Source organism: Danio aesculapii, chromosome 24, assembly GCF_903798145.1.
Source record: "Danio aesculapii chromosome 24, fDanAes4.1, whole genome shotgun sequence".
NCBI classification, from domain to species: Eukaryota; Metazoa; Chordata; class Actinopteri; order Cypriniformes; family Danionidae; genus Danio; species Danio aesculapii.
In genome coordinates this window covers 34,259,771-34,284,520 of record NC_079458.1, presented here as the reverse complement: position 1 = coordinate 34,284,520, position 24,750 = coordinate 34,259,771, and the positions used below count along the sequence as shown (strand labels likewise).

The 24,750-nt window shown below is 35.5% G+C and overlaps 1 protein-coding gene across 1 annotated transcript in view; it reads right to left on the bottom strand.

Moving 5' to 3' along the window:
- Positions 1-24,111, bottom strand: part of galnt11 (UDP-N-acetyl-alpha-D-galactosamine:polypeptide N-acetylgalactosaminyltransferase 11 (GalNAc-T11)) — a 32,565-nt gene extending 8,454 nt beyond the window's left edge. Inside the window, exons 1-8 of the mRNA XM_056450834.1 lie at positions 24,003-24,111; positions 18,040-18,330; positions 14,717-14,840; positions 12,167-12,333; positions 9,211-9,336; positions 6,028-6,268; positions 4,808-4,925; positions 1,815-1,967 (exon numbers count right to left, since the gene is read on the bottom strand). Of these exons, the coding sequence (XP_056306809.1) occupies positions 1,815-1,967; positions 4,808-4,925; positions 6,028-6,268; positions 9,211-9,336; positions 12,167-12,333; positions 14,717-14,840; positions 18,040-18,292 (1,182 nt within the window). The 5' untranslated portion in view covers positions 18,293-18,330; positions 24,003-24,111. The remainder of the gene's footprint in view (positions 1-1,814; positions 1,968-4,807; positions 4,926-6,027; positions 6,269-9,210; positions 9,337-12,166; positions 12,334-14,716; positions 14,841-18,039; positions 18,331-24,002) is intronic.
- Between the last annotated feature and the right edge of the window lie 639 nt (positions 24,112-24,750).

Genomic DNA, 24,750 nt, shown 5'->3' with positions numbered 1-24,750 from the left:
TTAAACTTTAGTTGATGTGTAATGTAGCTGTGTTAACATAAACAACATCTCTAAATGTAAGATACTCAAAGTTCAACGCAAAGAGAGACGTTGGCTTTTACAGAGTTAGCTTAGCAAAGCCTTTAGCGAACGAAGTTGGGAGACTACAAAAAAATACATCTGGGCTAGTGAGATCACAAATGCTTCAGGTTACACCCATACATACACCCCACACAGCGAAGAAGCGTGACCAGAGGCGCTGTAATGTTAATGCAGAGAAAGCTAAAATGTCGTCCAAATGCTGCTATTTACACAGAGATTCTTCTGTTTCTGCATTTGGACTTCCATAGGACATGACGCAAAGAGAGAAGTGCTTACAATTTAATTTTAATTATGTTCCAGACAATTATAATAAAGACATAGCTCTAGCATTTGACAAAGGACAGCTTCCAGAATCTCGCCCAGTTCAGTGCTGGATTCGGCAAAAACTCCTCAAAGAAGGAGCAGCTCTAACCATAATAGACGAAGCTGTGGATTGTGAGCCACAACCTGTAAGTATGTTTAGCTGTTAAAACTGATCCATTACGAAAAACAAGGATGTACAGTTGAAGTCAGACTTATTAGCCCCCCTGAATTATTAGCACCCTTGTTTATTTTTTCCTCCAATATCTGTTTAACGGAGAAGATTTTTTCAACACATTTCTAAACATAATAGCTTTAATAACTCATTTCTAATAACTGATTTATAATAACTTTGCCATGATGACAGTAAATAATGTTTTACTAGACATTTTTCAAGACACTTCTATACAGCTTACAGTGACATTTAAAGGCTTAACTAGGTTAATTAGTTTTAAACCGTTAATATTTTCTGTTATACCGTTTCTAAGGTGTTTGTAAGGTGTTGTAAAGAAATCTGTGCTTTTGAAAGGAATGAAGATAACTACTAAGCCTACTAAGCAAGACAATAGTTGGCATACACACATGAAGCAGACACTTCAATCAGCTGCATGATGGGATTACACATTGCTGATCAATTCCAAAACCGAGTCATCCACCCACCTACAAAGCAATCTTAACAGCTACCAAACTCAAGTGTTAAATCATGTGCTCATGCGTACATCAGAATAATTTATTAAGTACTGATCAAGCATCTAAAAAGCAACTATAAATAAAATTCATGTTAGCTGGAAAAGAATTCAACTGTATTTACATCACTAAAGCAAAAAGAAAACAAATCGACCAACAGAATAAGACTAAAATATCACTGAAAATAGCAGAGAATAACCGGCTGAAGCAGAGTTAAACGTGTCTGACAGGTAATTAGATTTTTCTCTAACTGGGTCAATTACCTCTTAGACGAGGAGCCAATTATGAGGAACCTTTGAAGTTCTGTACAGTACGAAATACAAAAGCATGGAATTTAAACACACACGATGTATTCCCCACATCTCTATCATGTAATAATGCAGCACACTGCACGTGTGTTATGGGTTGCCAAAAGCAATGGACAACATTTAGCAGCACAGCTGACAATGTCCAACACGCCAAAAAGCAATCAATTTATTGAGTGACTTTAAAGAATCAGGGTCAGGGTGGACATACTGATTTTTTTTAAGTCATGTAATAGCAGCACTCATTGGTCTTTACAATGAGAGGTCAAACTCTGTACTCCCAAAGAAATCATGTGTAAAAATCCACAAACCTAAGGCTAGAATGCCCTACTGAACAGTTACAAAACTCTACTACGAGCAAAAAAACTGAAACGTTAGAAACTATATTTCAACACACTGAGAGATTATTATTATTATTAGTGTTATGCTACTGTTCTTTACCTTATAGTCATCCATCCAGACATGGGCCAGTCGCAGGGAATTATGGGCCATTGTATCCTGACCTCCAGGTGACCCATACGGCCGACGCTTGCGGAAGATGTGCCCAACCCTGGAGCAGGGAACGATCAGTAACTGGCCTCCACACATCCAAATCTGTAGAGAAAAATAGTTTAAGCTAGTTAGACTTTTGGTTCCAAACAAGAAATAATTTTGTCTTAGCCAGGGGTCACCAAACTTTTATATACACGTTTTTGTTTTTACATCTGAATCTAATCAAATGTAAAGGCAAACTTCAGCTGAAAATATATATTTTAATACATTAATGGCATATCACAATTCTCTGATGTCAGTAAAAATACTTACATAAGGCTTTGTTCTTGATTCTGTAACCTAACCTAAGTAATCATGCAGTGTTGACCATACCATTAGCAGTGTTAGGGGTTAACACATTATAAGTAATGTTATAATAATATTACTCTTATAAAAAAACGAGTAAAGTAACACATTACTTAAAAAAAATAAGCAATAATATTTGAGTTACTGGCGAGGCAGTGGCGCAGTAGGTAGTGCTGTCGCCTCACAGCAAGAAGGTCGCTAGTTCGAGCCTCGGCTGGGTCAGTTGGCGTTTCTGTGTGGAGTTTGCATGTTCTCCCTGCGATCGCGTGGGTTTCCTCCGGGTGCTCCGGTTTCCCCCACATTCCAAAGACATGCAGTAAAGGTGAATTGGGTAGGCTAAATTGTCCGTAGTGTATGCGTGTGTGAATAAGTGTGTATGTGTTTCCCAGTGATGGATTGCAGCTGGAAGGGCATCCACTGCATAAAACAAATGCTGGATGAGTTGGCGGTTCATTCCACTGTGGCGACCCCAGATTAATAAAGAGACTAAGCCGAAAAGAAAATGAATGAATGAATTTGAGTTACTTGACTCGAGTTACTATTTTGATGAGTTAATACACTTGAAAAAATGTAATTGCTAAATTAAAATTAGTGTAATCATGTTGAATCACACTCAATGAGGAAATGAGCTCCCCGCAGGAACAGACAAAAGACAAGATGGCAGAGCTTTACAATTCTGTGCTGGAAGCAGTAGCAGCGCAAGCTTAACTGGTGCTCTAGGCAAACGACGGTTGTGCCGCCCTCACGGTGTTCGTGCTGGCCTTTCGTGGACGAAAGTGAATCGCCCACATTGCCCATGCCTAAATCCACCACTGGATGGAAGTGATCTCATTATTTCGAACACAGCAAAGAAAGGGGGATAGCCTCAATGGACAATGATTTTACTGAACTAATAAGACAAAAATACCACACAAAACTTTCATTAATCTGTATATACGGCATGTAGAGCATCAGGAAGTTCTCGTAAGATAACATTCTAATTTTTGAATCACTTTTTTTTAAGGTGAAATGAAGGTGCAGGTTATACAGTGTGTTGTTAAATCCAGAGCTCCTCTATATAAAAAGAAAGAAAAATACCCTGCAAGTTTTGAAAGAGATCAAGCCTCAGGCAGGTATGAAAAAGTAACGCATTACTTTCTATAAAAAAATTACCAAGTTACGCAACTAGTTACTTTTTTGTACTTTCAAAAGTAACTTCCCCAACACTGACCATTAGTGGTGGCATGTTTTAGTGCCATGAATGAGTTGGAAAGTAAGGGGTTGCTCTGTTTATTAGTTTGTTTGTTGTACTTTTTTGCTGTTTTTTAATGCAAGTAGTTTTTTTTTTTTTAATCTTTACTCTTTGTAATACAATTAAAGTTGTATGTTACAATAACTATTGGATTCTTTTTTAATACCATAATAAAAAAAGATTTAAACAAAATATTAAATATTTTGAGCAAGCATTAATAAATAAATAGATAGTAATGTTGTTTTTGCTACAAAATTAACTAGGGTTAGGGATTAGGGTTAGGTTTATATGACTATTTTCAATTTCATAAGGTTACTTTTACAGCATCGATGTTGAAATGTAAGTCAAATATAATCATATTTGGTTGTTAAAGTGTAAAAAGAGACGAAATACTATTTAACCGCAGGCACCGCCATTAGCAGCAGGCGAGTACAAAAACTCCATTGAAAATACTGGGGTCAAATTAATTTCCACATTTTAAAGACATTGCATGGAAAAATATTATAGTGCTTCTTGTTTGGTCTGATACCCAGATTATATCATATCTCAGCCAGGTAGTGATGACCGCTGTTATTTAAAGAAATTAGATCTTAAACACAGCGTTTTTGTATGAATGACAATTAACTGGAAGCCCTGGGACTGACTGCAGCTCTGCACAAGACGTTTGGCCAGCGGAGAAATTAAAATGGTCGTGCCCAGCTGAGTCTGGTTTCTCTCAAGGTTTTTTTTCTTCACTTTCGCCAATTAGTGAATTTTTTTTTCCCTCTCCTTTTATGTGAAGCTGCTTTGACACAATCTACATTGTAAAAGCGCTATACAAATAAAGGTGAATTGAATTGAATTGACTGACTGAAAATAAAAGTCTGTGTGCATATAGCCCATTGAACTGAAATACATGAACATTTCTGAAAATTGATTTGAGCATTTTGCCTGTTCATCTCTGTAAAGCTGTTTTGATTTATGTGGTTAAATTAATTTCCAAAGTATTCTTTCTGCAATCATTAAGCAGTTTATTTTAACTCTAATTACAAATGTTGTCCTCAAGGTAAAGTAAATTCTCCATCGAATATTCAGAATGTCAAGAAGTAGGTCAACCAGGCACTTCTTGTCTGGTGTTTCTCAAATACTATACAAACTGTACTTTTCAGCCTACATACTATACAGTAGGGAAGTATGCAATTTAAGACAAACCACTTGAAAACTATCTACCTTCAGAGTTCAGTTCCAGCCCTGTCAGTTATTATGAAGAGTTCCTAAAGATCTTAATTAGCTGGTTTAGATTTGTTTGATAAAATTAGGGCCTGAACTTTGCAAGAAGGTAGATTTCAGGGGATTGAACACCCCTAGTTAAACACAAACCATTTACCCGAAAAGATATTTCCAAGTTCTCTCCACCCCATATATCCATGCCACGGTCGTACTGACCAAGCTCGTAAAAGTAATTTCTGTCCATGGCGAAGAGTCCACCTGCCATTGTGGGAGACCTGCAGTGAAACATGACGGGAGTTAGGGAGCTTGTATTTACCTCTTTCCAACAAGGAAAACCACCAAAAATCAAAAATGCATGATTATATGGTGTCATGGTTTTGTAATCAAAAAATGTGTTTATAATGGAAGTCAATGGAGCAAAAACAGACAGTAAATTATGGAGGAAAAAAAAAGGAAAATTAATCAAAAACAATGCATCAAAGGCAATGGTGTTTCACATGTCCAACACTTTGATAAAAGGTAAAGTAAAAACCAGCCCACAATTACTTTTTATATTGAAAATACGTCATTTTGTGTGTTGTGTGTCATTTATGAATTTGGCCATTAAAGAGTTGAAATCCTGTAATTTTCTAAGCAATTATGTAGTTTTGATCAGGACTGAGGTTGATTAACAGATTTATGTCAAACAATTTGAAATTTTTTTTATCTGATGCATTTTTACATAGTAAAAACATTTAGTGAATGTTTTCATCCCAGACAAAACAAAAGGGTAATACATTTGCCCAGTGGGTTTTGTTAAGTTTTCTTTTTTAATTCAAAGCATTTTTTCAAAATATGTGTCAAAATAAGATTTGTCACCAAAAATCATTCTGCTAGCTGAAACACAGAGAAAGTTGTGACCAAATTAAGACACAAAAATCACCCTAAAATGGACGAAAACATACCCAACAGCACATAAGGGTTAACCTAAAGCGAAATAGAATAGATTTGCCTGCTAAAGAGCTGACAAAAGAGCACAGTTTAACACAGACAACTCTATGGTTCAATTTCTGTTCAAAGAATCCATCTTGTGAGATAATAAACAATACAGTCTGCGACCACATGGTTAAAATGATGGACTTCATTCTCATCCATGACAGCAGCTTCAGGGTAGCAGTGGGTAAGCCACAGTACTACCCGTGGGTTTGACCGCAATTTAAATAAAACAAACAAAAACGTATTGCTTTATTGCATACTCTATTGCAAAATTAAACTATTAACTCATTGATTAATCTCTTCAGGTCATTTTCTCTTTTAATTTGGTATGTAATGGATGCAGATTTCTCCAAAATGTGAGCAGTTTATATACCACCATAATGTAATGCATAATGGTAATACCTGATGGCTCCATCAGGGCTGTTGAGTTCGGACACGGGCACTGGGTCCCACTTAAAGTGCAAGCCCCAGTTGAATCCTCCTCGAACGATAGGAGAGGGGGTGTATACTAGTGTGTCTGCGCTGATGATGTCGATGACTGGGCACACCACAGTTTTCCTGTTCTCTTTAATAGGGGTGAGCAGAGGCTGGAGCCATGCCTCATTCACCTCACAGTGACTGTCCAGAAACACCAACACCTCACCTGAAAGACATGAAGACACCTTTATAGAAGGATACAATAATAACAATAACACAGACAGATCTTCTAATTATGTGAATTAAAGAACAAAATAAGTAAAATAAGTGATAAAAAGGATGGTAAATAGATGCTCAATCATGCTTACTTGAGGGGAAGAACCAAAGAGTTTTGTTCTTGTACAGTAAGAAATAAAACCAGAGGTTTTATTTACCTTTTCTGATGAGCTCTAATTTTGTGTGTTGATCTATTTTTATATCTGAATAAAAGCCTAAATTAGATCTGCTCACCATTTAAGGCCACGTTTACACTAATATGTTTTAGTTTAAGTGTGGCTAAACTACCCCGGAGTTTTCGAGCCCTGAAAACTGAGCTTTTTGGAAACGCTGACGAGGTTGTTTTGGTTTTAAAACGCTGCTGCTCCGTGTCAGTGTGAATGGTGGAAAACGGAGACATCTGAAAGCGCTGTCTGATTGGAGTTTTTTTCTCAATATTAAGTGCACAAAGTTTAGTCTTGCATCCTTTCCTTGTAAGTTCAGACTTCGCAAGTTTGATATGGAAAACAAACTCCCGAGGACCTGTCGGGTAAATCTTCAAAAGGAACAGTGTAGGCTACTTTATAACCTTATTCACATCACCCTGGCTACGCTGTTTCACTATCTTAACAACAAAATAAAAACATGATACAAGGAACTGCCTATTTTCATTTTGATAATAACTTAACAGACACCAAAAATATTAAGGCATCGTGTAGCTACATATTTATATGACCGTCATCTTCACTGTATGCCTATTTATAACAAAATGGAGCCTGTAACATTACTGCCATCTTTCATTTTCTTTAAAAAATGTGAAACATACCCTGTCTCTTTTGCTGATTATCAGTTTTAATAATCAATAATGGCCATTATAAAAGTAAAAAGTACATTAAGTTTTTATAATATAGGTAATATAGACAAGAAATCCGTCAAATATGCAGAATCAGTGTACGTTGTTACATAAATTCATATATTAACATCTTTAATACATAAATAAAAAATTAACTTAAAACGAGTTACCTGAGAACAAATAATAGATTCAAAAGACCAAAGAGTCATTAGATAGAGTCAAGATGAATTAAATATCACGTTAAACAACTATAGTGAGATAAGATCCATCGGTAGATCCTTGATGAGCTGTCTGACGTGTGCTGCTCTCACCTGGGGAGGTGTGCTCAAAGCACCTGCTGACTGCCTGGAGCTCAGACGTCCGCATACGCTGCAGCACATGACAGAGTGTGTGTGTATGGTCATGTGATGTGTGTTTTCAGCAGTGTAGTGTGGACGGAGATTTTTTCAGAAACGCTAGATGAAGCACCAGTGTGGGTGTGAATCGTTTTCGTTCTAAAATGCTGTTTTAAAACTAAAACGTATTAGTGTACACAGGGCCTAAGTCAATTGCCCCTACTGAAAATGTAAAGTGAACTAACAAGTAACTTAAAGTCCACATGCACCGGAAGTTTTATTTCAGTATACTGATGTCAGAGCCATAGAGAGAGAGAGAGAGTGAGAGAGAGAGAGAGTGAGATGACAACTCCACTGACTCCAATGGCAGCTCATGATAGGGTTGCACAGTTTAGTAACTATGGTAGTATAGTGATACTATGGCTCCAAAATACTGGCGGTGCAACTGTGGTTTGTAAATGGTAGTATCGTCATTAATGACCTATCTACAATAGATAATGTTGCATGTGGAAAAGTCACTAAAATGCTAACACGTCTGTGCAACAAAAAACATTTTATTTTAGTAGTCTGTGGAGCCCTTTAAGGTTGCAAAACTGTGTAGAATCTGCACCATTTATGGTAGCCTATTGCACGTTTTCTATTGCTTCAGTTCCAACGCACATCTAAAACAGTTTATTTCTGTTTCTGTTAATATGATTTAGTAGCTAAAACAACCGCAACGATCTCTTAAAAAGAACGACTCACAAAGTGAAATGTTGAATTACTTTAGATTGTTACCTGATGAGACTGAAAAAAACAACAACAGATTAAAAACCTAAAATAGCAACAGAAAACATTGAAGCAATTTTTGACCACTTCAAATAGCCTAATTTTGTTGGAAAAGAGATAAATCTTCATTTTAATGTATTTTTTGTTGGTCAGTTATCTACAAAATAAACAAAACGAATGAATCCATTTTAGGTGAATTGAGGTGCAAATAATATTTGGCCTTAAGGGAGTTATGAATTAAATTGAAGTAGGCCTATTATAACATAAAATATAGTATTTCTGGCAATTTTCTTTCAAATTTGAGTTATGAATTACAGTATCACAATACTAATTGATATCATGATACTTCAGCTGGTATAGTATCGTACGATTTATTAATGGTATTGCGACAACGCTAGCTCATGAAGCCTCTCACTACTTCCCGGAAGTTACCTCTTACAGCTGAGTTACTGCTGAAGACTTTTAAAAGGTGCAAAGCTTTTTAAAAATAAAGTTGTGTTTGCTTTAACGTTATCTAACATTATTTGAATTAACTGTGAAGCACTTCCTGGAACTATTTGAGTCTACATGAAACACGTGACGATTAAACATTTTTGACTTCCATTGTCACAACTCTCTTTCTCTATAGCTCTAATTGATGTGCTTCAAAGTAAAATAAATATTAAGTAGGAGGTGGGGCTTTCTTTTTGCATCATCCCCTCCAAGCAAACTAATGGTAAGATGGGTGTATTTAAAAATATTGTAGCTGAAGCTGTAGAACTGACGTCAACAGAGAACGTAGACTTAGAAGTCAGACTTAGATGGATTTTATTTTTCAGTGAATTAACTTGCACCGATGAATTGCTCACCAAAAAATAACAATGTGCACTGGCAAAATAAACAAGCTAAACTAAGATTATATGAGGACTTTAAGACAGCATTTTCACTTTTGGATTAACTATCCCATTAAACTCAAACCTGTAGCATGAGATGCACCAATCATCCTCCCGCGGATCAGCCCCTCCCTTTTCTCATTACGAACCACCTTTACTTTCTTCTGCAGGTGATGCTGGATGTAAGAATCCAAGTCTTCCTTCAGATCATCTGCAAGACATAGAGAGTGACATCTGATGAGTAAAAGTGACAGCCGGGAGGTGTTTTAACCCTTTTCTCACTTGTCCTTTCGAATTTCCTTAAAGGCTAAAAACAGAATCTGTAATCTTCTAAATGCCTCAGATTACAACTAAAATGTTTTTTTTTTATAGTTATAGAATATTTTAGATTTAATTTTTAAATTATATTTAAAGCTCTCGTGAAGTGCTTTGAAATGTGCATTTTTACTCTATGTTTGACAATCTCAACCGAAACATGGAGCAGGTGGAGCATTGTGTAGCTCCTCCCCTTTTAAAAGACAGCCAATAGCATTTGTTTTATCATCTCTCTGCCAGTGAGTGGTTGAGCTCAAGCACATCAAATGTGAAGCGTCTTGAAGGGGGCGGGGCATGTCAGATACTAGAGAGCATTTGATTGGTCGAGATTTCAAGATAAACTGAAGTCTGAGGTGACGTGAATAAAATCATTGATCATTTAGGTTGAAGTGACAAACTACAAGCTTTACATGTTTATATCAGTTTTATGTCTTCTAAATACCAATTTTGTCACTGTTTTGGAGCACACTAGCTTATAGATATCCTAAAAACTAACAATACTGATACTAATATCTAAAAAACTTTAATATAAATGTAATGTGTTTATTATTGATTTAAATTGTATGTATCCATGTATTGTTTACAATTTGTAATTTAATCAAATTTAGTTGACAACTTCAACCGGTTTCAAATTTGCTGGAGTTTCTTTCTTCTGTTGAAGATATTGTGAAATAAATTGAAAACAGGTAGCCTTTGACATCCACAGCAGGAAAAAAAAATACTATGAAAGTCAATGGCTAAACTTTCTATCATTCTTCAAAATATCTTTGACAGAAAGAGAGACAGAAACTTGAGCAGGTTTAAAACAAGTGAAGGGAAAGTAAATAATGACAGAATTTTCATTTTGGGTGAACTATGCTTTTAATTAAAAAAAAAAAAAAACCTTAAAAGATTATTTGTGTGAAGAGGGAGGGCTTCAAAATTTACCCCTAAAAATGGGACAGCACTACAACACCTGCACACGTCATCATATGTCAATGTCTCAATCTCTTGCTTTATATGAGATTAGACGATCGCGACTGCTGTTGTTATTCCAGTTGTGGAATTTTTTTAAATATTTATCTTCAAGAAATCACTGAAGGCAACGATATCATAACGATATAATGCGGAAATAAGATCATAATTGTACAGTGCATTTACACCGTGGCCATATTCATCTATGTAAACACATGAAAACAAATTAACGTTATATCAGACACTGTGAAAAGGTCATTCTCAGCCACTAGACTTTTCTGACAGGGGATTTGAGTGTCATCCAGTGACAGAATGTTGTGGGACTGCAATAGAGGAGTTATTATTAGGGATTACAGAGAGCAAAATATAGCAGCTTTTATTGCACGACGGTAAAACACAAACACCTTTATGAGTGTATAAAAGCATGTGCTTGTTTGTTTTAAAAATTCATTATAATGACAAAAAAATAATAATTTGTGCATCTCTTTACTTCTGGGTGCAGCTATACTGCCAGTGTAGATGGTGTACTCTGAGAAATTTTCGTACCCCTTGGTTTCGAGAGTGGTCCTGAGAAGTCTCAGTTTTAAGGGCGATCTAGCCCTTCCCCTTATCCCTACGCCTTCAAGCTAAAGAGAATTGTGGAACACCTACCACTTAACATGAACGTGCAAAACGTAAGGGGAAAGGCTAGGGGATAGAATTGGGATTGGACCTTAACAGTTTTACTATGTTTTTGTTCTTCTCTAAACTGACCTAGGACTCACCTGTGACCCCGTGTCGGTCCCTTGACCCCAGTTTAAAAATTAAACGCATTCAGGCAGTGATATATTAACCCCCTTCACTCTCTTCAATGCTTCATAAAGTTAGTTATAGATTTTTTTCAGGACAGTTAATAGAGTACTGAACTACAGCTAAAGCTAGTAAATGTTGTCTTGTCTCAGACCTGCTGTGAATGTTAAATGTCTCATCAAGCAAAATAAAGGTTTTTAGATGTTAGTATCAGTACTGTTAGCTTTTATAAGCTAGTGTGCTCCAAAACAGTGACAAAATTGGTGTTTAGAAGATATAAAACTGATATAAACAGCAAGCTGGTCGTTTGTCACTTTTACCTAAATGGATCAAAGTTTTTTTTGTTTACGTCACCTCAGACTTCAGTTTCTCTTCAAATCTTGACCAATCAAATGCTCTCTACTATCTGACATGCCCCGCCCCCTTCAAGACACTTGATGTGTTTGAGCTCAACCACTCTCACTGGCAGAGCGCCGATAAAAACAAAATGCTATTGGCTGTTTTTTTTTTTTTTTTTTAAAGGGGTGGAGCTATACACTATGTCAAACATTGAATAAAAATGCACGTTTCAAAGCACTTGACGGCACCTTTAAAAGTATTTTACAAACATATTCATTTAAATGTACATATCTACATAAATAGTTTGCCAGTTTTGGGTTGTGGCTGGGAGGGCATCCGCTGTGTAAAAACATGTGCTGGATAAGTTGGCGGTTCATTCCGCTGTGGCGACACCTGATTAATAAAGGGACTAAGCTGAAAATAAAATGAATGAATGAATCTACTTAAAATACACTATTTTATTTATGCCTATTAGTAAACCAAAGTTTAGTTTAGTTTTTTTGTCTGGAGACATCACAAATGCCTTTCGAGAGTCTTTGGACTCGATGGTTGTTTATTAAAGTTAAGGTCAGATCCAATATGTCAATTTTTTTCATGTCCTGCTTCAGTAGACCAAACATGTTCAGAGAAGTTAAGCAGCTTGCCCAGTTCGCTGTGGTCATCCACCAGTATGATCTCATGGAGCAGGTAGTTTGGTGTGCGATCCAGCACACTGTGAACGGTCCTCAGGAGAGCAGAGAACGCCTCATTGAAGAAACAGATTACTATACTGGCTGTGGGCAAAGACACTGAATAAGCCCTGTCCCTGCACCTGTTGGAAAGAGAAGTCTTGTGATGATTTACAGCAGTATTACGCCAAACAAGCTCTTTAATATCTATTTACACAACGTAGCAGGTTTTGCACCTTGACCTCGTAAAATGCTCATTTTTCTAGGTCATATATAATGGTTCACCCAAGAATAAAAGCTCTGTAATTATTTACCATTCTCCCAAACCTTGTTGTTCAGTGTCAAACACAAAGGGATTATTTCTGATGCAACTTAGATGGCTCTTTTCATACAATGACAGATATCCAAGAAGCTCCATATGAACTTCTTGTCATTCACTGAAGAAAACTGCCCCATCTGCTTCAGCTCTGAAATGCCATTTTTAATTCCACCAATTAAAACAGCTAGGAATAATAATGCTTATGACATTTCAGAAATTCAGAAGCGATCTACATTTCTGGGAACGACAACACAAGTTTTAATCTGCTTTTTCATACAGCTTGACTTTGATGTGGAATATATTTGTACTTTATCCCCACATGGACCCTACATTTTAAAATCCAAATATTACTTTAAATTAATTTGAAAGAATATAGTGTTAAAAATAAAACAGAACAACCTGAGGAAGAGTAAATAATAGCTCACTTAATTTGGGGTGGATTACAATTTTTATTCCTTGGTGAACTATTCATTTAAATAAAAATGATCCTATAACCATGGTCAGAAACCTGTGGACATTTCTGGATATTATGTGCAGAATTTTGTAAAAAAAAAAATAATATAAATATATAATAAAATCTTAAAATCAACATATTTATTTTTTTAAAGTATAGTTACGAAAATGTTAAAACATTCAATTCAATTCAATTCACCTTTATTTGTATAGCGCTTATACAATGTAGATTGTGCCAAAGCAGCTTCACATAAAACATGACATAAAAAAATTATAACTTTTTAACTTATTTAAAACTATGCAAACCAATTAGATTGGCTTATTTGGGAAACAAAGCAAGTCTCTCATATAACATATCAACTACAAGACAGAAAATATTACTTTACAAACTGTATTATAAATAAAAATACATAACCATTTGGATATTAGTTTATAACATTACTGAAATTAATATAATATTAAAAGTGAATAAAAATATATTTACACACATTTACATAAGTATATGTATAGATTCAATGGTGGGGTAAACAATCTGTGAAAATCTGTAACTTAACTTGCCATGTAGTCACTTTAATTGCATCTTTTTTCCTTACTTTAATGTTGATAAACATGTCCACTCTACCTGAGAAGTTTTAGGAACAACAAATAATAACTCGACTTCTAGTTGATCATTTAGTTTTAAAAGTGGCTTATATGAAAGGCAAAGGCCTCTAGACTATGCTTATTTAACAAAAATAAAATATGATCATGCCTTGATTTTTAATTATTTGATTAAGACAGTAAGGTCTGACTTTGCTTAGACAAAAGTCTTGTCACCTAACAGAAATAATGTACAGTACAGAAATAAAGTCATGCTGCAGTGGTAAAAGAATTAATATTGTGCATGACTCTCATAAGCTTGGACGACTGCATCCATACATCCCTGCAATGACTCAAATAACTAATTAATAAAGTCATCTGGAATGGCAAAGAAAGCGTTCTTGCAGGACTCCCAGAGTTTATCAAGATTCTTTGGATTCATTTTAAATGCCTCCAACATCTTACCCCAGACATGCTCAATAGCGTTTATGTCTGGTGACCTGGCTGGCCAATCCTGGAGCACCTTGACCTTCTTTGCTTTCAGGAATTTTGATGTGGAGGCTGAAGTATGAGAAGGAGCGCTATCCTACTGAAGAATTTGCTCTCTCTTGTTGTTTGTAATGCAATGGGCAGCACAAATGTCTTGATAACTCAGGCTGTTGATGTTGTCATCCACTCTGCAGCGGATGGATACTCTCATCCATCTCTCGCACGCATCCATACTGAATGTAACCCCAAACCATGATTTTTCCTTCACCAAACTTGACTGATTTCTGTGTGAATCTTGGGTCCATGCAGGTTCCAATAGGTCTTCTGCAGTATTTGTGATGATTGGGATGCAGTTCAGCAGACGATTCATCTGAAAAGTCTACCTTCGCCACTTTTCCAAATGATCAACTAGAAGTCAAGTTATTATCTGTTGCTCTTACAACTGGGATGCAAGAGCAACAATGTAGGGTGGGTACTGATTTTCCCCACCAGCTATTGATTAAATTGTGGTCATCTGTTAAATATGATCTCAATTAAGTGGCAAGTTGCTGAGCGGGATTTATTGCATAATTATTTCTCATTTCGCCTGTTCTAATGTCATAAGGCAGTATTAGCAAGGTGTTCGTAATAAAGTGGCCATAAAAGTGAATAGAAATTGAAAAACAGATTGAAACAAATGCTCGTACTTGTCAGTCCTGGTGTCTGGGACATCTCTGTGGTAGCCGAGCCGGTTACTGATGAGCACATTGAAGGCGTGCTTATGATAGCCCATATCTCGTACCTCTTGATCCTGCTTGTTAAAAATCATTCCTGAAATCAGAGATCAGAGCAATCATTTGAAAATAAAAAAGTCCAATAAAAATAAATAAATGCTTCATCTTTCAGAGGACCTAGAGGAGTCCACAGCGTTAGACAGATGGTGTAGTAAACACTTGGATTGATTCAATTTCAGAATACAGTATGTGTAAAAGAGGTGTTGTCATGGCAACAAAAGCTGTTCCAGAAGCAGCTTAACTGCAGAATACCTACAAAAGCTGGCAATCTGGCAATACAATCCCAGGTCTGTACAGTGGCTCCTTTTAAAATGATCTGAAATTAATTCAATAATAATAATCATCAATAACTGCCTAGACTTGAATTAATTCTAAACTCGCTGCAACTGCATAACAAAAGCAATAGGTGTCTATTTCTCCTTCCTGTCAAATAAACCTTTTTCAAACCATTCAATCTTGTACAATCTTCATCTTATGCAGACTGATTACCTGTAGACGAACTGGATGTATAAAAGAACACAGTGAAACATCAGCTTGGCATTCTGCTGAAGCTTATTATTGTAAATGAGTAGTTCTGGCTCCTTTTATCCCTGACTGTAATGCTAGATGTTTAATTGGACCCAAATCATGAGAATGAAAAACAAAAAACACCACTAATCATTTACCCCTGGAATAGACAGTTTTCAACAATTGAAATTTTCATTTGCACCATCCCCATCCCCCAATATGTCAAATACTAGCTGAGATTCAGTCACCCCCAGGGTTGCCAAATCCATAGTTTCCGCACAGACTTGGGATACATTTCCCCATTTTCCGCATGTTGTTTTTTATTCCACAGGTTATAGGTTTGACATGTTGCAATAATTACATTGATACAGTTGCATCGAACGTTTTTAATCTACCAAATTTATATTCTACCATTGATAAAAACTGCTAGAATGATGAAAGAGTAAGCACACTTTCGTGAAGCGCAGGGGCACAAAAGGAGAGATGGTTTGAGTGGCTGTTTTTGTTTCCATAGTAACAGCTTAGCAGGACTCTCCAGGATTTTTCACTAATAACTGTAAAATATATCTATTCTACAGTGAAAAGTCTGTGGGTTTATAAATTAATTAACATATTACATGTTTATGTTTTACATATCTTTATTTTAAAATTAATTTCACAACATTTTTGCACTTGTTCTGCATTTGTCAACATTTTAACTGGATGGCCCACGGCAGTCACATGAGCGACACCATACCAGCTGTGCTTTCAATCTTAAGGTTAGAAGATTTCTATGACAACAGAATCTTAATAATTACTAATACTGTATATAGTTATTTTCAAAAATGAAACCATGTATAATGCACACAGTGATATAAAATCTGTATTTAATAAATGGGCAGTGGCATATTTTGAGTTATGTCATTGGGCCAGTTTTGATTGCCCAACGTGCTAGTTTTAATTGGTCGTTGGGTTAGATTTGCTGAAAAAAAACCTGGCAACCATGATCACTCTGTTAAAGAACATTTTGAAATATTACATAATACAAATGAAAGCGAAATTTCATTCATTCACTCACTCATTAGATGTCATTCACTCACTGAAAATTTGGAATAGGCTTTTATCTAATAACTATTTTTTGATGATATCCCAAATCCCGAAATCAGAAAAAGTTGGAACCGTATGGAAAACACAAATAAAAAAATTTGTGATTTCCAATCTTATTTTGACTTGCATTTCATTGCAGACAATATGAACACAAATATTTCAAGTTTTGGTCGGTCAACTTCATTTTATTTGTAAACATACATTATTTCGTGTCATTCAGACCTGCAACACATTCCAAAAAAGTTAGGACAGAAGAAGTTTAGGCCTAGTAATCAGCTAAACTGGTTAAATAATTATTTGAAACAGGTGTTGTCAACAGGTGATTGTTATTATAATTTGGTACAAAAGCAGCATCCAAGAAAGGTCTAGTCATTTAGGAGCAAAGATGGGCCGAGGATCGCCAGTTCCTCGAAGAAATATAGGAATACATTTATATATTTCACCTTCAACAGTGCATAACATCATTCAAAGATAAGTCTGGAGAAATTTCAGTAGTGATGGTGAAGCTTTCTGAACCAGTGAAGCGCTCGACTCAATTGTATCGGAAAAAGATTTGTTACTCGAAGCTTTCTAAATCAGTGCTCGATGAGGACCTCTGCTGGATAGAGTGTGGGAAAGCACTGTGTTGCAATAATGTCAAATGTTCACAACTGACCAACTCATTCATGTAGAACAACAACAGTAATATAAACAAATTACTCTAGTTTTTTACACATAAGGTTTGTTACATTACACGACCAATGACTGTAGTTAAATCCAAGGTATTTAAAAGTATTTACATTTATCATATTACAACTAGTCTCGTTCCAAGGAGGGATCGAACCAGCAATTCCTGCATGGGAGGCGAATACTCTAAGGAGGAGGCTATGTGAGGAATCCTTTCAGGTTGCACTTGCCAGCTGGCCCCCTTTAAACACTATACTACGATATGCAGAGGTTTTCTTTAAAGATAGTTGTAAAAAATATATGCTAATACACTTTAGTATGCTTTAAAAACTTTTTACTATAAATTACTATTGTATTTTAGTTTAATTACTGGTGTATGGGACCGGTGCAGTGCATTGAAACATTAGAAATGTACGTAATCGATGCCTAATCTCTCTCTATATACTTTACTAACCCATGGGGGTGTTTAAACCTTTAAATCAAAATTCGAAGCAGTCACGTGGGTATTGGCGAAAATGAAGCTTCGGACGTCACTGATCAAGTGATGATGGCAAAATGAATCAAGCTCCGGTACACTGCTTCACTGCGAGATGTATCATTTTTTTGAGACATGCTTCAAAGCCTCGGCACACAACGTCACATGACTAAATTTCAGTGTGTAAGGAAAAGGGCACAGTGTATGGAAACATTACAAGTGGTTCTGTAAATGCTTTACTGTTCCAACTTTTCTGAAATGTGTTGCAAGAAGCAAAATTGGAATAGGTGTTTATTTTTAAAAAATCATGAGGAACACGTTAAATAATGCGCTGTTGTATTGTATGCAATGAAATACAAGTGCAAGTAGAAATCCCCTTTTTCCTTTTTCTGATTTGGGGTTGCAAGAAAATGTAATAATAAAAAATTAAAAAATTAAAATAACTGGTCCAGCATTACAATTAAAACACACACATGGATTTAGAGCTGAAATATCCACTAACCCAGCTCTGGAGATAGATCTGGCTTGATAGCTTCCAGTGCTTGGCCTTTACGCACTTGACTCGCATCTTTATGTTGGACTGCAGGGCCACGCGTAAAACGAGGCTGAAAACGGTGCTGCCCCTGGACGGGCACATTTCTGAAGGATAATCGGCTTTCCTGGCTGAGGTTGAAATAGAGGAACAGGAGAATCGACCAGGTCACGGAGGTGAAGAGGCAACCATAACAAAAGTAGCGCAGAGTGACGCTGCCCATGGTAATGCTAGCATCCTTGGCTGGCCATTATCAGGCCCCTAAAAGACATTGAGAATAAAGAATCAAGTGTGAGTCCATGTGAAATCAAGTGTAGATAACCTGACAATTGGCATTATTGAAGTGAGTGGGCTTGACAAACCACCTGTAGAAAGACTTTTCTCCCCCCAAATGCACCACACACTTTACTTAAACTCCATCTTACTAGGACTCAATATGGAAAACAATGTTTACCTGTGACTTTACCACAAATCATGGTGCACTGCTTGTTTTCTTCCACTTCTTCTTTTGCACAATATATTGCACCATATTGTTCTGTCTTATGTAAAAGTACTCTATAGTCTGCCCTGGGTTTTTATGTGTATATTATTATGTGTTATAGCATATGTATAGTATATTTAGATTACTATACTACTTGTTATAGGTTTATACAACAGTTCAGTCTGATTCTCGAATCTTATTAGCTGATAGTCGTGCGATATTCTCTTATAACAGCACTCGTACAGCCTGTGTGACCGCAGATCAATAAACTCACTACAATTTGACAAATATTGTACAACATAATGTACTTTTGAGGCTTTTTAGCAATAATGTAGAGGTTTAGATTGCAACTATGCAGTTTATTTTTAAGAATAATGCCTATTTTAAATATTTATAATTTCTGAGATACAGCGTGTTGGCATCCATCAGCCTGTCAATATGAAGACTACAGCTGATCAAATCATTATAAAGCAGGTAAGTGACATTCTATGTTGCTCTCTCTCTTTTGTATGTTGTATTTATACCATAGTAATTTCTACCAGATGGCATTGGTTTGCTCTGGCTTTTTCAGAGTTCAATTATTGTGGACTCCTGATTGCAACAGAGAAATAATGGAAAATATCTGTAGACTGATGGCCTTTCCTGCTGTTCAGCCTTTTCATTTTCTATCTTATAATCTTAGCAAAATCACCAGTTTTGTCATCACTTTAGACATTATGCTAGAGAATAATTTATACTAGCTCTAAAATGACTGTTTCTGCTGTTCTGACGTCAGCTGCAGATGATAATGAATAGCGGAAGATAGTTCCTCATACCGAAAATATTTTTAGTCTCAGTGTTTGATTTTCTTTTATATATATATGATTATGCCATAGAACTGCTGTATTAATGCAATATCACACACGTAGCAGTGTGATATGGATGTCTATCAGCACTAGTGGGACACTAAGGCACGCTCGCCTCCCACCAGTGCTGATATACAGTCATAATTGCACTGCTACTTGTGTAATATTGCACATTTAAAATGGCTCTTATGTCCAGTGTTGTATCTATATTAAGGATTATGTTTGTTTATGTAGCACAGTGGTCCTGCAAAACACTACATTTTGATCCACTGTATGTTCACACGTGTAGTAGAATGACAATAAAGCTCAAATTAACTTGACTTGAGATATCGGATGGCTTGAAAAGATGTATGGCTATTATTAGTAGTAGTAGTAGTAGTAGTAGTAGTAGTAGTAGTAGTAGTAGTAGTATCATCATCATCATTACTACTTGCAATGGTGCATTATTATTATTATAGTTATTATTATTATTACTTTTATTAGCCGGAAAAGTTTTACTGAACAACAATATGGTAAAAATGAGGATATTGGGAGTATAACAGATCGCGGTTTTGATTTTGGTCATTATTTGAGTCTTGTTTGGTGCTTCAGAAACATTATTATAACTCTGTCATATTAAAGTTTCAGGAATCATGATTTGCTGTTAAGATTTTGTAACATTACAAATGTATTTGGTGTCAGTTACAATTAATTTAATGCATCTTCGCAGAATGAAATGATAATTATTGATAGTAATTAAAACAAGCAACACTGAGGCATTTTGTACATTTAAAATAAAAAATAAGGCATTTTCTAAACATGTAGAGCTTGAAGTGTTTATATTGGCTATTTAAAGACAGTTTTATACAGAGAAATTAAGACAAAGTATTTTTTTTTTCGGAAAACATTTAGTTCACTCAATAACTCATTAAGCACAAGGTTATTTAATATATAATCTATCAACTGACATTAACGTCCCAATAGTATGAGACACAAATCACACTCCTCTAAATACCAATAAAGCAGCTACTTAAATAAATAGCTAGGATGCTGCCTAGTTTTTAGAATGGAAAATAGTGGCATAAGCAGACTTACATGACAGTAGTGTAGTAACTGACCTCTGTATTTTAAAAGCATTGGTCAATCATTAACATGTACTGTGTACAACATTTTCAGCAATACAAGCAGCACATCTGGGTAAAAATCAATCAATTTATAGTTTAGACACATTGCATTGCAATGCAACAGCACGTGTCATTCTGTAAAGCCATGCAGAGCCAGCAACACGAGAGAATCCATCGAAATGTGAAACCAGTTGCTGCAATCATATGGAATTACACTCCTTTTAAATATTTAATTCACACTTGAGTCCTAAAGGGCAATGATATACATTTTGAAATAATTATCTTGCTGCCATACACCTGTCTTCAAATAAGCAGACTTTATTATTGGACATACTTTATCTAACATAAATGAAGAGTTTAGATGCAAAAAACTCTAGGTGCCATCTGAAATTTTCTTCTAATAATACCATTCTTCTCAGGTTTCTTTGACTTGATTCAGTAATTTCACTTTTATGGCAAAGAATAGATTATTTTCATCACTTTTAACGTAAAATAATTGAACATAAACCTAAGGGGCTGAGAAAAATGCTCATTGTAGAAGAAAATTCCAGATGGCACTTAGAGGACTTGCATGTGAACTCTTCATATTTAAAGTACTACAGTATTTGTTACTAGTTTTATGTAACCAATGATAGAACATGGCAATATGCTACTAATATAAGACAAATATAATCATCATAAGACAAATATAAAACATGTATTTTGACAGTAATTGTCAGTTCCCGTGTGTGAGTTAACATAAGTACAGAATGTAGAATGTAGGCATGGGACGATAACTGCTCTCAACGATTTGGAAAGTCGAGGTTTTAAAACCGCCAAAACTTTCTGCTAAAAGGAACGTGTAGGATTTTTTTGTTGTTGTTTGTTTGTTTATTTATTTGTTTTTAGATTTTTTTTTTGTATCTCTAGCAGAAAAGATATCCAAAGATGCCGTTTTAAATTCTAAAGAAATAAATGAATTTATTACATTAATAAATAATTAATACATTACATAATTAATAGATTTAAAACAAATGAAGACAGCAGAGGTCAACGATTCACTTCAATTATTTAGCCTGACATGTTTACTGTTACAAAATATTTAAATGTTTCTAAAAATAAAATATATTGTGTTCAAAGGGGAAAAAAGTTTGTTTTTTACTCAGAGATTTAAAAAGAGTATATTTTAGAGCAGCAATCACAATACAATGAAACTGTGATATTTTTACCCAGGGTTATCATACCGTCAGAATCTTATACCAGCCCATGCCTAACAGAATGTGGCATGTTTATGTTTAGATTTGGGTAAAGTTGGTTTTATATTCCACTTTCGTTCAGTGAAAACTTGTAACATGCTTGCTATTTTGTTTACTATGCTACTTTGAATATTCAGTCAGAAATAACAAGCAAGCATGACTTCAAAATTATAGTATTAAGGACAAATTCAGAACGTGTGAATATAAAACCAACTTTACCTCGGTTATGTTTAGGTACAACCAGATTCACTGTGCTGTATAACCCATCCATAACGACATCTTGTGAAGCTTTAGCTCCTTTAGTTTGTGTACATACAGGGGCGGATGTTACCAATAAGCGAAGTAAGCAGCTGCTTAGGGCCCAGGAAATTTGGGGGGCCCCAAATAATACCTAAAAAGTATGAATTACACCTATTGCTTCGTTTTCTATTAAATAAAATATTAATAGAATTATTACATCTACACAAATTTGTCTTACACCCCAATCATGGAGCAGTAAAGCAGTCAAATAAAATACTGATTTAGTTTTATAATAACATTGTTTTCTATTTATTATTTTTTTTTAGTTTTATTTTTTTATTTTTTTATTAGTTTCTATTTTTTATTTTTATATATATATATTTTTCTAATGTTTAAAAGTACAAAGGGTGCATTTTAGGACTGTAGGGCTCTATGGTTGAAACTGCTTAGGGCCCCCAAATCACTAAATCCGCCCCCATGTACACAGTTTGAAAAACTATTCTGCTGCGATTCTGTCCCTGTAATTACCTATTTAGACAGCATTTTTAAATAAAGATCAGGACTTTATTACATATAACAACTAATCATTTAAACTAGTTACGTTAGCTAACGTTACCTACAGTATCTAGACATCATTATTTATTAGAACATACTAATATTTTCATTTCACAACATAACGTTACGTCAAAGAATCACAGGATGTGTCTCAAATATGAAGATGGTTTTATATTCATACAGTGAGATGCTCCCTATATTGTTCACCATGGTACTTTGAATATTCGGTCTGAAATAACATGCAAGTATGACTTCACAACAACATAGGCACTATTTATTTGACTGCAAACACTGTTGCATTTTGATAGTCATTGGATGCTAATATAATTTCACTATTTAGAATTTGCAAAGAATACTTCTCTGAAATGATATTCATGGATCTAATCATGGAGCAGTAAAGCAGTCAAATCAAATAAAGATTTAGCTTTGAAATAACATTATTTTCTACGTATTATTTTTTGTTGTAAATTCATTTTAAGAAAACAAATCATTTAAAATGTAGACAATGCATTACGATAAAACATAGAAAAGGAGATTGAGTAATAAAAGAGAAAATCTTTTTTTAATGATTAAAGGTACAAAGGGTGCATTTTAGGACTGTAGGGCTCTATGGCTGGAATTGCTATTGAGGTAAAGTTAGTTTTATATTCGCACATTCCTGTAGTGACAGCTCCATGTTTACCATGGTACTTTGAATATTTGGACTAAAATCACCAGTAAATATGACTTCAAAACAACATTACCACTATTTAATTGACTGTAAACAATGTTGTTCTTAGATGGTTGTTGGCTGCTAATATGATTTCACTATTTAGAAATTGCAACGAATACTTTACTGAGATTTAATTATTAAAGAGAAAGTCGGAATGTGCGAATATAACACTAACTTTACCTCAACGAAATAACTTAGGCGGATTTAGTGATTTAAGGGCCCTGTGTACATAATTTGAAAACGAACTATTCTGCTGTGATTCTGTCCCTGCAATTTCCTATTTAGACAGCATTTCTAAATAAAGATTACGACTTTTTAATTGCATTTTATCGTCCAAAAAACTAAACTAATCATCACAACTGGTTACGTTAGCTAACGTTACCTATCTAGACACCATTCTTTATTAAAACATACTCATATTTTCATTTCACAACATAACGTTACGTCAAAGAATTACAGGTTGTGTGACAAAACCTAACGTGTCCCCTAAATAGGCGTCAATACCAAATAGGCGTAAATACTGCTGTCCCGGAATGCACCAAAAATCCCTGGTTTGTAAATCTCCTCTGACGCCCAAACATGCTGTCTGTGTAGGCATCTCACCAAGTTTTGAGACACAGGCATTTCGAGCTACGAGCTAACTCGCTAGCTGCATCGAATAAAGCATTTGTTGTAGACAGTATTCTCACTTGGCACTCATCTAAACCCCTCTAAAATGTTTATCCACGGGTAATAATGTCAGTGTAGTACAGTGACACTCACTCGCTGATGAAGAGGTCTTTCACAGGTCCATTCCTCTCCTTCGCTCAAGCCTACTGCCCGTTACTCGCTGGTGAGGAGACACGGCATCGCAGCCTCTGACTGAGTCTGTTGCCGCCTGCTGGAGGGCTTTTAGAATGGCACCGCATGCACAACAGTAAAACCGTCGAGAAGGGTGGTTGGGCGTGGCTTGTTGCCTTACATTTGTTACCTATCTTTTACAGTCTATGTTTGTTACACTGAAAATTGTAACTGGGAAGTCTGGATGTCAAACAGCTTATAAAACATGCAACATTAAAATTCCTTTAAAGCACCCCACAGAGGACTGACTGACGAGGAGAGCTAAATTAAAACTATTAAGTGTTCCATTAGAGTTGGAAATTTCAGAAAAGACTACTTTTACTGTGAGGTACATTATATCAGTCCAAAGCCCCTTTCACACAGTGTTACTAGTAAATATCCGGAAAATTTCCGGAACGACTTCCCCGATAAATACAAAAATGCGCTGTTCACAATTTTTTTTCTGACATCATTAGCCAGAAATGAGCTCTAAACGGATGTGCTTGAATTAGTAAACGTTTGACTGCATTACAACGCCCATTGTCTACAGCAGGGGTGCCCAAACTCGGTCCTGGAGGTCCAGTGTTCTGCATAGTTTTGCTCCAAATTCCTTCAACACACCTGCCTGAAATTTCTATAGTATACATAGAAAGAGCTTGATTAGCTGGTTCAGGTGTGTCTAATTGGAGTT